This window comes from Primulina eburnea, chromosome 13, assembly GCF_022965805.1.
Source record: "Primulina eburnea isolate SZY01 chromosome 13, ASM2296580v1, whole genome shotgun sequence".
Taxonomy (NCBI): Eukaryota; Viridiplantae; Streptophyta; class Magnoliopsida; order Lamiales; family Gesneriaceae; genus Primulina; species Primulina eburnea.
Window position 1 is genome coordinate 34,337,829 of NC_133113.1, and position 16,026 is coordinate 34,353,854.

At 32.3% G+C, this 16,026-nt stretch overlaps 3 protein-coding genes across 3 annotated transcripts; 1 reads left to right on the forward strand and 2 right to left on the reverse strand.

The window, feature by feature from the left end:
* Positions 1 to 3,589: 3,589 nt before the first annotated feature.
* LOC140809302 (uncharacterized) lies at positions 3,590 to 6,454 on the reverse strand. Its single transcript, XM_073166887.1, has 5 exons — positions 6,184 to 6,454; positions 6,002 to 6,074; positions 4,830 to 4,894; positions 4,098 to 4,204; positions 3,590 to 3,986 (listed from the first exon to the last, which is right to left on the reverse strand). Exons 1-5 carry the CDS (start codon positions 6,298 to 6,300, stop codon positions 3,815 to 3,817), a joined length of 534 nt encoding a protein of 177 aa, XP_073022988.1. The 5' UTR covers positions 6,301 to 6,454; the 3' UTR covers positions 3,590 to 3,814.
* A 4,715-nt stretch (positions 6,455 to 11,169) lies between these two features.
* LOC140810688 (uncharacterized) lies at positions 11,170 to 13,457 on the forward strand. Its single transcript, XM_073168558.1, has 3 exons — positions 11,170 to 11,427; positions 12,654 to 12,677; positions 12,798 to 13,457. The coding sequence occupies exons 1-3, from the start codon at positions 11,235 to 11,237 to the stop codon at positions 13,115 to 13,117; spliced, it is 537 nt and encodes a 178-aa protein (XP_073024659.1). The 5' UTR covers positions 11,170 to 11,234; the 3' UTR covers positions 13,118 to 13,457.
* A 478-nt stretch (positions 13,458 to 13,935) lies between these two features.
* Positions 13,936 to 15,782, reverse strand: LOC140810635 (metal tolerance protein 1-like). The gene is made up of 2 exons (XM_073168487.1): positions 15,665 to 15,782; positions 13,936 to 15,377 (listed from the first exon to the last, which is right to left on the reverse strand). Exon 2 carries the CDS (start codon positions 15,375 to 15,377, stop codon positions 14,163 to 14,165), a length of 1,215 nt encoding a protein of 404 aa, XP_073024588.1. The 5' UTR covers positions 15,665 to 15,782; the 3' UTR covers positions 13,936 to 14,162.
* Positions 15,783 to 16,026: the final 244 nt, after the last annotated feature.

Sequence of the window (16,026 nt, forward strand, 5' to 3'; positions counted from 1 at the left end):
GCCGGAAACCATTTCCGCTCTTCCAACCTTGTGTGGTAGCCTCTTTCAATGCTTCTATCAAACACTCCTCTTCACGTTCAGTCCAACTACGTCTGGTCTTATCAGTTTTTTTGGCTTTGGAAAAACAACTTTCAGAAGTTGCTCCAGTATCCATAATTAGTAAGTTGCACTGGCCTTACCAAAGCTCCTGCAAATAGTACATGCAACTAGTTACGAAGATAATAAAACTGGCAAAGCATGAGTATCGTATTTCTGTAATTACATGAAAACTGAAAATGGCAGCAAAATTAATCGTAACAAAAAAAAAATGAAGCTCAAATCAGGTTTCCAACATTTAACAGTAATCAACGTCCAATGCGACAAGTACAACTCCTAAAAAACTCGAACAACATAAATACAGTACTAGAAAAGTTTTAGTTTAAATTGTTCCACATCGACATTGCGAGGTTCTCTCGCCACGTATCCCATTCATCTGATGATTCGAAATTGTTGATGAAATCATCTTGTGTGTCATTGGCCGGACTGAGTACATCGTCATTAGATTCTTCGATTGGATCATGGGGCATCTCAGACCTGATGAAGTTATGCAACAACATACATGCCATTATTATTCTGTTTTGTGTTTTCAATGGATAGAATGAGGGACTTCGAAGTATGGCCCATCTTTTTTTCAACAAACCGAAGGCTCTTTCGATTACGTTACGAGCTTGCGCGTGCCTCCAGTTAAATAACTCCTTATAATTCTGTGGCCCACTTGCACGGTTTCCCCAAGCATCCCTATGATATCTTACTCGCCTGTATGGCGTCAAGCATCCTTCCACATTGGCGTATCCATTATCACATAGGTAATAACAACCTGGAGAAAATATATTTGTTACTACGTGCTCAACAGTATGTAACCATAAAAGTGACGAAAAAATAAATAACAATGCTCGAAAATAAAGTAATAACAGAACAAAAAAGAGAAAGGAACATTTAATAAAAAAAAACCGTATTCAGAAATACCTCTTGGTATTTTCATTGTATCGTCACGAGTCAGTGCGTCTTTAAGAACTCTTGCATCTGCTGCAGATCCCTCCCACCCCGTAAGTGCATATATGAACTTCATGTCTCGGTCGCAAACCCCAAGAACGTTTACTGCAATAGTCCCTTTTCTTGTTCTGTAACGTGCCTTGTCCATGGTACGTACATGTACACTTATATACGTTCCGTCCAAAGCACCGAGACATCCCTGTACAATTTAGGAATAATACGTAAAAATTGTTTAGGTTAGAAACACAATTTAAATACATGATTACTGCCTTATTTGTACAAGTGCTTAGCACGGGCATCATCTTACCTTGAACCATTTCCATGAATCGTTGCTGCAAGCATCATCGACAGGGGATGGTTTCACCAGTAGTAGAGGATGTAATTTCAGAATTGATCGGAGCACTTGATGGAAATGGTTGCTGATTGTATGAGCACTACGTACGTAGTCATGACCAACAAGTCGAGTTTTCTTGTGATGGGCAAGTATGGACAAAAACATTGTGACTTTCTCTTCAAGACGAACATATGTAGAGTCGAGTAGTCCTCCGACATTATTTAGCAAGTAACACAGTCGTGCAAATGTATTCCTATTCATGTGCAAGTTCACGACACATTGTACATCTCCTATTTCAATAATACGGTGCAAATGGTTCATTTGCACAGTTATTCTCTCACTCATGTTGTACCTAACTGTTGTTGTACGCGTCTGGCCAAGGCGTTTCGCACGTGACTTCGCTCGTTGTCGTCGCAGCAGTAACATAATCAACAAGGATCGACACATGATTTGGTGAAGCATCACACAAAGTAGAATGCGTGTACGCATAATGGTCATCTATTGAAGGTACTTCGAAGGAAATTTAAATTTCAAATGTGTATAAAACTGCATATTCAACAAAATAAGTCTAAAAGCATATATTGTAACGAGTACAGTCTTCTGTGATCGGGAGACACAAATTTTCTTCTTTCAAGTCCATTTTCAAGACTTCTTCACAATGAAATCAGGAAAAAGTACATCGAAACCACCTGTTTTTAATAATCGAGTCTCACATGCGGAGCTACGACAGCGCCTTAAGTAAAAATTTGCGAATTTGTCTTCACTTCATTTTTTCGAAATAGCAGATATTAATGTTTAACACCTACTAAAAATTGCGGCCTACCCAGAAAATTACGAAAGAAAAATTCTATGGATTCTTGAAACACGGCTAACTCAAACAGTGGACATGAAACGAATGGAGTCTACTATGTCACACAAGTAGAAAAATCAGAAAATCGGCCCAAAAAGGTAAACATAAAGAAAGCTAGTTCACCGAAACAGTGAAGATTCGTGACATTGTAGCAAAATTTCGCGAACTACATCCGAAAATTTCACCTCAGAAAAAATTTTAAATCAGCGACCGTATGTGCAAATGCAAGGCTGAAACAAAGAAATTTAAAAAGTACACGAACCTGTTACCAGAAGATTTGGAGGCGGAGAGAAAGTTTGACGGAAACACTTCTTTCTTCCTTCTTAAGTTGTTGCAGGTTTGGGGGAAGACTTTTCTGCTGGGCAGCTGGGAGGAAAAGGGTATTGTAGGAAAAAATCGGATGATACAAAGCGGGACAAATAATAATGGCCTGACACATGGGTTTACTTTATCTAACCTATTACACTTTAGTCCCTTCTAGAGTGGATTGGGTGGGTTTAACTGCAAATGAACCAAGCAGTGGATACAGCTGGACAAACTCAATCAAACCTATGTAATCAGGCCAACCAAACGCTGCATAAGAGTATTTCTTTTTATTGTGAATGTCGGTAAGGTTGACTCGTCTCACAGATAAAGATTCGTGAGACCGTCTCACAAGAGACCTACTCTTTTCGATATACCGAAGATTTCGGTAGGCACGGTAACAATATCGAATTTTTCGGTACGATAATGGTATGCAATTTGAAAATTTCCGTATATAGCGGAATATCGAAATACCGAATAAATAAATAAAATTTTAAAATATATAATATTTTAAAATAATAAATTTATAAAATTTTAAAAATATAAGGTTTTTTCGATATAAAACGGTATATTATCGATACCATACTGAAATTTTTCATATATCATATAATTTCAGTATAATCGGTATGCTAGTTATATGTACTGAAAATCTCGGTATACCGAAAATTTCGATACGATATCGACATGAATTTTCTTATACCGTAATTTTCAATACGATATACGATACATAATTTTCGGTACAATATAATAAGGCACACGACCTCTAGCCAGAAACTACTTAGATAATATAATTTACACTGGTAAATATATTAAATAAAAAATTTATTTGAATTTGTGGCCATTGATTCTATTGATTGCCAAATCAACCAATTGTTTGCAAAACTTGAGATGCAAGTATAATTAACTATAATTGTACACCGACCCCTCTTAAATACAGTATTTATTGATTGGTCCCTGGAGATTGAATAATTTTAGTCGAGTCCTTTTAGGCTTTAATTGTATATGTCAAATGTTCCCCTTTACATTGGAATTTGGTGATTTAATTAAATAATAATAATTAAAAAAAGGCACCCCATTACTATGTATCCGTATCCGTGTTGAGACAGTCCTCCCTCCAATCTCTAAGCATAGACAATTTTTACTTGGTCCAAGACTCTTAAGTTAACCATTGTACAAACGTAATGAAAATTTTATCAAAAGCTTACCCAGTTGAAAAATTAGAATACATCATATTCATTTATGATCAAGATCGAGATTGATTTCTCGTAGAAACAGATGCATCATGCATCCGGAGGTTAAGATTCTGAGATCTTAGCAGCATTTTCTGGCATTTTGAATCGAACGAATGGTCTTCGTAAAAATTTGAGAGGCCATCTTTTAGGCTTTATTAGTCCCAGTAATTTCATCTGTTCCCTTCTGAACTTCCGGTTGGCATACCACGTTCCACCACGCCAGCCCAAACCATACCTGTATATTTGACATAATAGGAGCATAAACCCAAAAATTTCAGGTTTGTTACGAACTTTGAAGAGTGAAGCTAGAATGACCACATTGAGTGAAAATTCTAACTTTACTGACCCAACTATTAACGTTGTTCCTGCAGTGGCAACACAAGCTGGAAGACTCATGGTTCCTGAAACGAGCTTTTTGAATTCAGGGTCTTGCATCGGATGATTGTTTTTCATCTACCACAAATATCATAATCCGACAGATAAATGAACAAACAGAAGAATAAACAAAAGTAAAATCAAATTCGATAGAAAAGTAAATTTGAAACTTGGTATGCTATGAAATTTCAACTTTGTGTTTCTATCAAATTTCATTCGAGTGTCAATGAACATTAATCTTACACAGAAATCAAATATGCATTAACAAAAAAAGAAAAGAAAAATAGCATTTGCATCACATTCTCAAGTTTCAACCCAAAAACCAGTAATCTTCTCTACGCACTTGATCCCATAAAAAATGTTGTGAACAAGCAGAATAACAATTTAGATTAATGAGTGTAATTTATTTTTATACACCTATCTAGTTTAACAAACAGAACTTCACAGTTGGGAACTTTTAAATGATCCAGAATAATCACCAGAATACAGAAAAATAAGACAGAACATCATACAAACAGTCAAATATTAACTCCCTAAGTGTGAGAATCAACAAAGCATACTGCAGAGAGTAAAATCACAAAAAGAAAAACAGAATTCAATCTCGACCATGTTCATGAATTTGATAAGATACTTAATAGAAGGTAATTATTTTCATAAACTCCATAGAGGTAACCTCATAATATTGAAATTAAGAAATGCTTACAGCTTTCTCAATTGATTCAAGTCTTTGGTCAACTCTTGATTCATGAAAATGACGTAAACTATACCCTGCATCATGTTAACTTGTCATAATTTGGCACAATCTTCAGCAAGTAATTTGTAGATTTGTTGCACAAATCAAGACTCCAAAAACATGAATATTTGAGTCATTGCGGTGGACTTCAAATTCATTCAACATGAAGTCATTTTAGATCTTTCCTTCAAATATTCATTATTCACTAAGATCCAAATCCTCGAATGCAAATACAACCTAAGAGATTATATCAAGTCTTTAACAACTCTTCAATCTATGCTTGAGAGTGTATTTTCTATCAACATCTAGAGAACCATAGTAGTGTCAAGCGTGGTTTAGTAGATCAACGTGTTTCAGACTAAAATAACATCAGAATATTGACCATTTGCTTTCCCCAGGAATTTCAACTTAAATTATCAGGACATGTTTAACCAGAAGAATTGTCCACCATAAGGATGTAAATAGATACTCCAACTCATATAACCAGAACCATTTCAACAGTATGAACCCACAAGTACAAAAACTTCTCTTTTCTTCTTTTTGCATCCAAAATTAATGTCCCAAAGCAAACGATCATATTCAAGTGACCTAGTCAGGTTAAACAGAACAGCGACAGCAATTAAAAATACAGAGAGGGGCTTGAGTGCAGACTGTGGATCTTCTTCTTACGTCTTTCATAGACTATTTAGTGGCACTCCGGAGAGTTGGATGTTGTCTCAGCTTCGTCCAAACCCTTTTCTCTTCACGAATAATGCCTATAACCCTCGAGGTTGAAATGTGAAATTAGTATACCATATTTTCAAATATATATAAGCCAATGTTTGAATCTTAACAAACTTTAAGATGCAGTTGCCTCTGCCCATCTCCCTCTGGCACGGATGTATAAAACTACATTCACTCTTATATTATGGATTCTTCTCACACATTGCACAGTACCAAATTTATATCATAATACCGTTCTTGTCATCAACCTATAAAACATACTCAAAAGGGTTCAACAAATTATATTTTGCACATTAAGAGTTTAATTTCAACACAACCATTTAAAGCCCAAAAAATAGGCTTGTACAACTATAACAAAGCAAGGAAGATAGAAACTGCAATGCATAATATCTTCAAACACAAAAAGGGGGAAAGGTTACCAGCCCACGCCGTAGCAACTGAGGCAATAGAAGTGGAAACAGTAAACACAATTTTATGGTTATCAAATATTTCCTGCAAAATGGAAAACAATAACCCATCCGAGACAAATGAATTTTGATCCATAGGCGTTAGCAAAAGTACAAAACAATGAAAAGTATTAAAAAAAAACTGTCGAAAATACCTTTGTCGCATAAAAAGTGCCCTGAACAGCAGCCCATGAATTCAAAGCCTTTCGTCTCAATTGAGGAACCGTTAGATGGTGCAAAATCGATGAACCCGATGCCCTAAAACGCGGCATCTTTCGACGGAACGAGATTTCTCCTTGGTTTGATCCTTCTTTCCTAAAGTTCAACTGAATTTTCCTCGAACAAATGTACCGACTCAATCCGACTGTCTTGTCGAAGAAGTTATTGCCCCTCCATGAATGTGATTTTTTTTTGTTTTTTTTTTGTTTTGGTATTACGTGAACAAAAAGTGAAATTAACCTTTGGAGTCTTGTAAATGATTAGGGGAGATCAAAATTTTTTATTATCCGAGCTCGAACCGAATTGCAACACACAGTTTTTCATAATACTAATATTTAATCCGTGCGATGTATGTGCTGATATTATTAAAAATCGGTGAAAAATGATTAGATATTTAAATTTAAAAAAATATTATAGTTATAAAAATAAAACCATTTTTTCGTTAATTTTAAAAAACTTTCTTAAATACAATGCATGTCGATTAATTTTTTTGCCTAATAATCACTATCATATATCAAAATTTTAGATTGTGTTAGCCTGAAGCAATGACATGATGGTTATCATGTCTAATATATTGGTGTCGGCTACCAACCTTAATACATATTTAATTCTTTAATTTTTGAGAAGCTACAAATTATTATTGTTTAACTTGTGACAAAAAAATATTTTTAAATCATATTCATTAAAAATAATGAAAAATAATTTGTTAAAAATTCAGTAATTTCGTCTAAATCCATATCCACCAACAATTTTGTGACATGACACGTGTTTGACACATTTGAATGATAACAATAATTGTTTCATCAATATCTTTATCCAAATGGACTGTGATTTTATTTACAAAATCTCTTCATAATAAACACAACAGCCTATTATTCCGAAAGAAAAATGAAACATGTGATCAAAAGTAAATTATGTATAAATCAGAATAATCATTTTATTAACATTTATTATGTGTATTTCAAAACAATGTCAATACATTTTATGAGGTGTCTTCTAATAAGATGTTCACTTTCTTTAGAATTGGTTTAATTGAAATTTAATCTAAATTTGTTTGTTATTCCGAGAAGAAACTCAATTTTCTATGATTATACATAAATATACATTAATATGAAGTTTTAATTAAATAGCTTTAATCATTTATTATAATAACATGTATCGATAATTTCCTGTTATAGAATGTTTTTTAGGCAGGAATTTACTATAATTTTTTTATTTTAATAATTGAAATTTAATCTAATTTGTTTGTTATTCCGAGAAGAAACTCAATTTTCTAGGATTATACATAAATATACATTAATATGAAGTTTTAATTAAATAACCTTAATCATTTATTATAGTAACATGTATCGATAATTTCCTGTTATAGAATATTTTTTGGGCAGGAATTTACTACAAATAGCAGACAACTCTGCTTGTATATATATATAGATTTTATAAAAATCGCGATTAAAAATATTAATCATAACCGCACTGATACGCGATTCGATTATTTTTTTCGCTAAGAACCGCACCAAACCGCACCGTTTAAACTGCTTACCATAATATTGAGCCTAAAATTATAATAATTTATAAAAACATATACAAATAAAGAAATAATCATTCATTATATTCTACCTCTCTTCAAAATTATTATTCTTACAAATAAAACTTATATTTCTTTAAGTATTCTTCGTATTAGTCTTTTATTAAAGTATTATTTATTTTGTTACATTATTTTGTTTGAAGTTTGAAAGTAAAAAAAAAAGATAAAATAATGTAAATATCATTTTTTTGTGAATGTGTTATGTTATTAAATTATTAACTTATTTTTTAATCTTGATTATTGTTTATCTATTTTGATTTTTATATGATTTGAACTATATTTATATTTGAAGACAATATATTGTTGTTATTTTCAAATAAATTAGAACATATGTTCTAATATTTTTCATTAAAAAAACCATAAATCGACCGCAACCACTTAAAACCGCGCAAAATCATAAGGCTAATTTTTCATGTAAAACCGCGATTAATTTTTCAAAATACTAACCAACCGTATATGACAATTCAGTTTGATTTTTTTAAAAAAGTCGTAAACTGCACCGTGATCACCTTTATAAATTATTAGATTTGTTGTAGATGATTGCAATGGATGTCGTTATTCATGTAAATGGCTTCGATAGTGTATTTGTTTTAAACCCCAACTTGTAAATAGAGACCTATGATTGAAAAATAATATCATTTTTTTGTTATTAAATTTATAACATATTATGAGCACGAGTGTTATAATAATTTTCATTATTATTCTTTATGGATGTTTTTGAAGTAGTAAAAATATTTAAATTTTATATCGATATCCTCTAACTGACAAAAATTTTAATTTTATATTGATGTTCTTGGATTAACATGATTTTAATATTTATGAATAATGTTTATATAATATATTAGACATCAATATTCTTGAGAATGTGGATCTAAGATAAAATAATAAATAAAAAATTTTGGTCAATATCCATGAAAATTTAATATCTTAGTATGAAGATCTGAAAATATCCATGATGAAAGTGTTACTGTTTATTCTAAGACTATTACTTTTTATTGTGAATATCGGTAGGATTGATCCGTCTCACAGATAAAAATTCACGAGACTTTCTCACAAGAGATATACTTTTTACCATGATTAATGCAATATTTGAAAACATTTAGGTTGATTTCGCTGCATTTTCAAGTAATTTTGGAGTAGATACAATTTAATTTGATTATAAGTTTTCCTTTGTCAATTCATATTTTTCAAAAATAAAATGCTTTTATTCAAATTTGTTTAGTATATATGTCAAGGTATTTTAAATATTTCATTCGCTTAAATATATATATATATATATATATATATATATATATATATATATATATATATATATATATATATTCTACGAGTCTTGAACACGATTATATGTAGCTCAAAGTGGGATTTGTGGAATAATCTCTTCCTTATTTGCTCTTGAGTTCTGATTTATTTATAGTTTCTTTGCTATTTAGACAATATGAAATAAATCGATGCATGACTATCTCTTATTTTACTTGCAAATATAGCTAAAATATGCCATTAACGTGATCGGAAAATTAGATCAAAAGCTAATTTACTTCGAAAGAGAAAAACAAATTTAAAATTTCATATCAAATAATTTTATATGGTAATACTGTAAAAGTTATCGATAAATCAGATGTTAAAAAGACAATCACTGAAGAATAATAAGCATGTTAAATTATAAGATTTCGATATATTATTTATCTAATAAATCACAAGATACAAATAATTCAGAATGTTTGAACCTATAGTTCGAACACCTATAAATATAATCTACGATGATACTAATGAGTTTTTATGAAAAAAGAGATACAAAGATACAAATCCTGAAATCCCAACTTGTAGCTTAATATTTCTAATTTGATTCTTGTATAGTTTAATAGTTTGACACCTTATTTATGGATCCGTTATGTTATATAATCAAATTATAAACTTAAATATTATTATTTAAAAATTTATTAATAATAAAACATTAGTCATAATTTAAATATATTAAATAAAATATAATAATTAATATATGCAAAATAAAAAGAATAGTTCGAGAATATTCTTTTTGGGGTAAGATTTGAAATAAATGAGTTGGAGGTTAATGTTATATTTGGTTCAAAAATCGCACTATATTTAGTAATTTGTATCAAAATAGATTTTGTAGTTGGAGAAGGCCTAACTATCTTTCAATAATGCCACACAAGTCAATGTGCAGACCAATTACTCACAAGATATTACATACACCAACTTTTGATAAAGTACCATGCACAAAATAAGATGACCTAAAAATTTCAAGTGATATTCGTAATAGGAAGAACGATCAACAAATATAAGGATGTCGTACTTTTTTTCTTTAACTAGGTTTTTGTCACATTGAGTATTTTTTTAATATAAAGACGTCGTACTTTTTTTCTTTAACTAGGTTTTTGTCACATTGAGTATTTTTTTTTGTAAGATTTTGACGAGACACTTCAATCGTCTTGAAGACATCCAAAAGAAATATCTATTGATGTGCTTTTTTTTCTCCTTCATATTTTCTAATCGGATTTTACTATCAAAGTTTTCACGAGACAATATTTTACTCTTCACATCTTCTCCAAATAACCTCATCGCCAGACGTGGTTTTGAAAAAATAATTGTTACGGGAACAATCATCTAAAAGAGAGTGTTATAAATTGCTAAATCTGTAGATGATTATAGTTGATGATATTATAAATAGGAACCTCTCGTTGAAAAATAATATAATTTATTACTGAGTCATTCTCTAAATTCTATTTCTCTTTTCCCTTCTTTTAGATTTATAACATGAACATGTTAATTAAAGTTTTATTTTATTTTCATGAATTTCCATATGGAAAAAACCTAATTTAGATTTTTACGCGATTTGTATTGGTCTAATATAGACTAACATCATCGTGTGTATAATATAACACTAAGCTAACATATGTATTGTGTATAATCTAATATATGAATATCATGTATTTTAACTGAACTGATATTCTATATAAATTTAATTAATAATTATTAAATTCTATATTGATTATAAAAATAATAATAATCAAAATATTTATTCAAAAAATAAACAATAAAAAAATAGTAACGCGACTCAGATATTAAATTTTTGGTTCTATATATATATATATATGTATTGTGTATAATCTAATATATGAATATCATGTATTTTAACTGAACTGATATTCTATATAAATTTAATTAATAATTATTAATTCTATATTGATTATAAAAATAATAATAATCAAAATATTTATTCAAAAAATAAACAATAAAAAAATAGTAACGCGACTCAGATATTAAATTTTTGGTTCTATATATATATATATATATATATATATATATATATATATATATATACACCTTGATATTGGTGTTCGATCTATCTCCATAGATTCAGGGAGAATCAGAAGGAGAAATATGGCGGTGAGAACTGGGGTTGTGAAGGCAGCTCTCGCGATAATGGCAGCATGCTTGGCCGGATACATAGGGGTGCCACCTCTGTATTGGCACTTGAAGGAAGGAATCGCTGCTGTTAGCCGCTCGTCTTCCCAGTATTGCCCACCGTGCGACTGTGACTGTGATTTTCAGCCCCTTCTGTCCATTTCCCAAGGTAAACTTCATGTTCGATCTGTTTAGATCTCTCAATTTTGTGCGCCGGTCTCGCGTTGAGTTATTGGGACTTGCTTTTTGTGCTCAACTGGATTTTGTTTATTGTTTCAAATGTTGATGAAATGATTGTGTCTAATGGTGTGGAATTAGAGGATGTTGAGATCTGTTGAATCTCTTGAAAAATGTAGCAACTAGTCCATTGATTGTGAGTAAGAGCTCTTCTGCTATGCAATTTATTTTGCCTTACGCTTCTTAAAAATCTGTTAACTGCTTGAGAGTGGGCATTTATGGCTAGTTCAAGTTTTGATGAATCTAATATTTCATCAAGAATTGTATATTCTGGAGGCTTCTCTTTTGCTTAAGGCCTCTTAGTTGCCAAGCAAATGACAAATGGCCAGGCCAGGACAATAATTATCATGCTATCTTTGAATGCTGGGCTAATGTTACCATCAGTTATTCACAGTTTTTTGTAATTGTTGAGGATATGAAAATCTAGTTCATTGATATAAAGTTGTTTCAAGTCATGTGTACTTTTGACCCCCCAAGGTTACTGGCTTACCAATGACCACGACTTCTAGTTCAAGAAGGGAAAATGCACTCTTTTATTGACAACTCTTGGCCAAATTACGTGATGTGATTTTTTATAGCTATCATGTGGAGTATGGTTGAACTTCTTTAGTTTCCATAACAAAAAGTGGTGAATCATAGATGGTGACATGAGCATTATATTTATTCCAATCGGATACAAATAGATGAAAAATAGTACGTTTTAGTGATTTCAATTTAATCAACCTAGTTAAGGTTGAATACTACATTATTCCGGCATAGAATTTTTCTATCTATGATCCATTCATCTATTCATATGTTTCTTGTTGAGCTGACAGGAGAATATATGTTTTCAGGTATTAGATCGAGTGCTGAAACTCAAGATGTTTATGTGGGACCACTCATTTTAGCGTCTTCTAATTTTTTTTTATGTGATACATGTGCATGTCTTCTTACCTTCAGTTTCTTGCTATTTACCTGTCATATGTTGACTGTTGTTAATATTCATGGCTTCTTTTAAGCTATCATATGTAATGGGGAGTTGGTAGTGTTTGTTCTGGACACCTTGTTTATGTGGACTTATATTTTTTGTTTTTGTATTTCCTCTTTCTTATGTTTCACTCGGTCTTCTGGTCGAAGCTTGCATATGCTGATCAGTTATTACTATTATTTATTTTGCAGGACTGAATAATACTTCCTTTTCAGGTATATTTCTTGGGACTGTGTTTTATCTTTTGAGTAACGTTTAATTTGGTTTGATATCATTTTCCAAGTGTCTTTATTAATTTATTTTATCATTATTATCATTTTATCATACGTCTACAGATTGTGCAAAACATGATCCAGAAGTGAATGAGGATACACAAAAGAACTTTGCCGAACTACTATCTGAAGAATTAAAGACTCGAGAATTAGAAACTACGGAAAATCACCGACGTGCTGATATGGCATTGCTTGAAGCTAAGAAGATGACTTCCCAATACCAGAAAGAGGCAGATAAGTGCAATTCTGGAATGGAGACTTGTGAAGAGGCAAGAGAAAAGGCTGAAGCAGCTTTATTAGATCAGAAACAACTCACTGCCATGTGGGAGCTGAGGGCCCGACAAAAAGGTTGGAGTGAGTCACAGTCTCAACCCTTGAGTTAATTCTCGGGTTTTTTTGTCGAACACGGGTGGGTATCTTCGTATATGCTTCTTTGGGTCAGAGCATTTGGTAATTGTGCTTTCACTCAAAGTTAGTACGAGTACTTACAGCAACACAAAAAGGAAATTTATTTTAGTTTGAAGGAGGTTAATAAAATAGAAACCTTTTTTGTTGTTATTATTCTTTGTTACGTGTTATGTGAAAGTCTGAACTTAGTTTGGATGAGCTGATGTGTAAAGAATTATGTTGTCATGCATGATATGTATGCATAATTGGGTACTCAATGTGTACGAAGAGATGTGTATTCATTCTTCAATGGGTAAAATCAAAAAGAAATTTGCATCTTTTTTGTTAACCTTGTTCCAGTGAATCTCTTCTCCAAATTTATGTATGTTTTTGGAGTTCCAAGTTAGTATTTGCACTTTATAGCAATTTTTCTTGCTAGACCGGAAACAAATGTTTATCCTATATATATCATGATATCTTCTATTTTAGTTGATTGGAAGGTGTCATATTTGACTCGACTTTCGGATGAAAGAGTAAAAAGGTTCTATTTTCTTAAGCTACGAATCCAGTGGTTTGACCAGTGATTGTTGAAGGAGATAGCAACTTAGTGTATGAAAGAAGTAGTAAACATTATGTATAAACTTTTAAAATATTCAAATTGAATTTTAAGAAGGTGAGTTCACTGCCCTGCTCATCCCTTACTGGGTCCAATGTAGTTGTGATAGATACTTTTGGAGCGTGGCGTGTAAATTGTTGTTGCAAGAGGCGAAATCGGAGGGGATACTTGAGATCCCGAGTAAATGCTGCACTCATGTGACAAACAAAAGAAGTTGCTAATATTCACCCAAATACAACTGTTTCCAAGAATTACACAAAAAGACAAAAGACCATTAAAAAGAACAATAAGTGACAAAGTTGCAGAAATTACTGAGACCCACAACTTTTATCTACCATGAAAGAAATGCCAAAAGTTTCAAATTGCTCTGCATCCCATTTATAGAACATGTAAGTACTTTTCAAATACACAATAATAACATAATCCTAAGTTCTGGGAATCTGTTCTTTTTCTATCTGGATAGTGACATGATTTATGTTATATTCCCTCTTAAGATACTCGATCACTTTGTCCAAAACCTTGTCAGCATCAAACTCAAGCTTAATTTTAACATGGCATGCTAACAAAACTTTCCCAACTGTTATAGCCCATATATGCAATTCATGAATTGCAACTATCTCCTCCATCTCACAAAGCTCCCTTTCAATTCTTGTTGCATCAATCTCTCTTGGAGTACTCTCCATGAGAACCTCGAGAATGTTACGTATCATCTTGATCGTTGTCCCCAGCACAAGTACAGAAAAGATGAGCGTACAAATAAGATCAACGATTTTCCACTCGGGTTTATACCAGATAATAGCTCCACCAATCATGACGCCAACACTTTGTATTGAATCTCCAAGCACATGAAGGTAAGCCCCTTGAACATTTATGTTCCTTTGCTTCTTGCTACGCCCTTGTTTTGATTTAATCAAAGGCTCACTCGGATCTCCAGCATTAGGCTGGTGATGCTCATCATGGGCTGTGTCGTCCTTAAAGACGTGATCATGGTCATGGCCGGTGTGATCATTGCCATCATGATCATGATCATGGTCATGATCGTTGTTATGGTCATGATCATGCGCGTGTCCATGCCCATGCCCATGCCCATGATCATGTCCGAGCAAGATAGCCATGATAACATTAACAACTAAACCGAAAGCCGAAACCAAGAACATTAAGAAACCTTTAACCTCACCAGTATCCTGTACGAGTCTAACAATAGCTTCATAGACCAGAATCCCAGCAAGAAGCCATATCAACTGAATCGACACAAGCGCCCCCAATATCTCTATCCTATAGAATCCATAAGATTGCTTTGGATTCGCCTCCCAACCCGCGGCCCATAGTGAAAACAATGATATAGCAAAAGCTGCAACGTCTGATAATAGATGAGCTGCATCAGTCAATATCGCGAGACTGTTAGCTTTTATCCCACCTACAATTTCGACTATCATAAATACAATGCACAATCCAACAGCTATCAACAATTTCTTGATCGAAGCTGATCGTTCTTGCGCATCTTTAGAACTGGTTGCGGAATCGGTGAAACCACAGGCCGCTCCTGCACAGGCCTTGCTCCCAACGGAACCACTCTCTACTGTTGGGGCATCAGCGTGAACCTCAATTATATGCCCGTAATCTGATTTTGGCTCATCCATCTGTGTACGAGGAATACATCATCATTTATAGAACTCCAGCCGAAAACATGCATTATTAATTTCAAGCCTGCAACTTTTTCTAGAATCCCAGTTCTTTCCAAGACACAAGAAAATCACCCAAGTTATATCTATTCCTTATTCTTAGTCGACCATAACCATTATTTCCAGGAAAAATTAACTTCCCAATAAATCAAACAAACATAAACATCAAAGAGAGCACAATAATTGATCTAAAAACCATGATATTTGTGTTATAGAAACCAATCATAAATAAGCCGAGGAATTACCTTTCTGAGGATCTTGATTCACAGCTATCAATGGGAAAAAAAGATTACCAAATGAATTATGATCGAATGATTGGAGAGGCTGACTGCTGTTAAAAACTGGAAAGGTCCATAAAAAAATGGTTTTGTTTTTAAAAAATAACATTTTTTGAAAACTAAAAAAGAAAAAAAAAGAACATTTACTAAATAATTTTTTTTTTGTATTTCCTATGAGCTGAAAGATCTAAAATTCAGAGAAACGAAAAATGAATATTTTTTAATTTTATTTGTGTTTTTCTTTTTCTTTTTCTTTTAGAATACCTGTTAATCATCTTATTTTAACATTAAAACAGATGTTCCATTGCTGTTAAAAATAATTTTGAAAA

What these genes read in the sequence shown, in the direction of transcription:
- LOC140810635 (XM_073168487.1), bottom strand. Translation starts at nt 15,377, where the DNA reads ATGGATGAGCCAAAATCAGATTACGGGCATATAATTGAGGTTCACGCT.
- LOC140810688 (XM_073168558.1), top strand. Translation starts at nt 11,235, where the DNA reads ATGGCGGTGAGAACTGGGGTTGTGAAGGCAGCTCTCGCGATAATGGCA. An exon ending in CCTTCTGTCCATTTCCCAAG is followed by an intron (nt 11,428 to 12,653) that starts GTAAACTTCATG and finishes TTTATTTTGCAG; the next exon opens with GACTGAATAATACTTCCTTT. An exon ending in GAATAATACTTCCTTTTCAG is followed by an intron (nt 12,678 to 12,797) that starts GTATATTTCTTG and finishes ATACGTCTACAG; the next exon opens with ATTGTGCAAAACATGATCCA.
- LOC140809302 (XM_073166887.1), bottom strand. Translation starts at nt 6,300, where the DNA reads ATGCCGCGTTTTAGGGCATCGGGTTCATCGATTTTGCACCATCTAACG. An exon ending in GCACTTTTTATGCGACAAAG is followed by an intron (nt 6,075 to 6,183) that starts GTATTTTCGACA and finishes TCCATTTTGCAG; the next exon opens with GAAATATTTGATAACCATAA. An exon ending in TTGAATCAATTGAGAAAGCT is followed by an intron (nt 4,205 to 4,829) that starts GTAAGCATTTCT and finishes TATTTGTGGTAG; the next exon opens with ATGAAAAACAATCATCCGAT.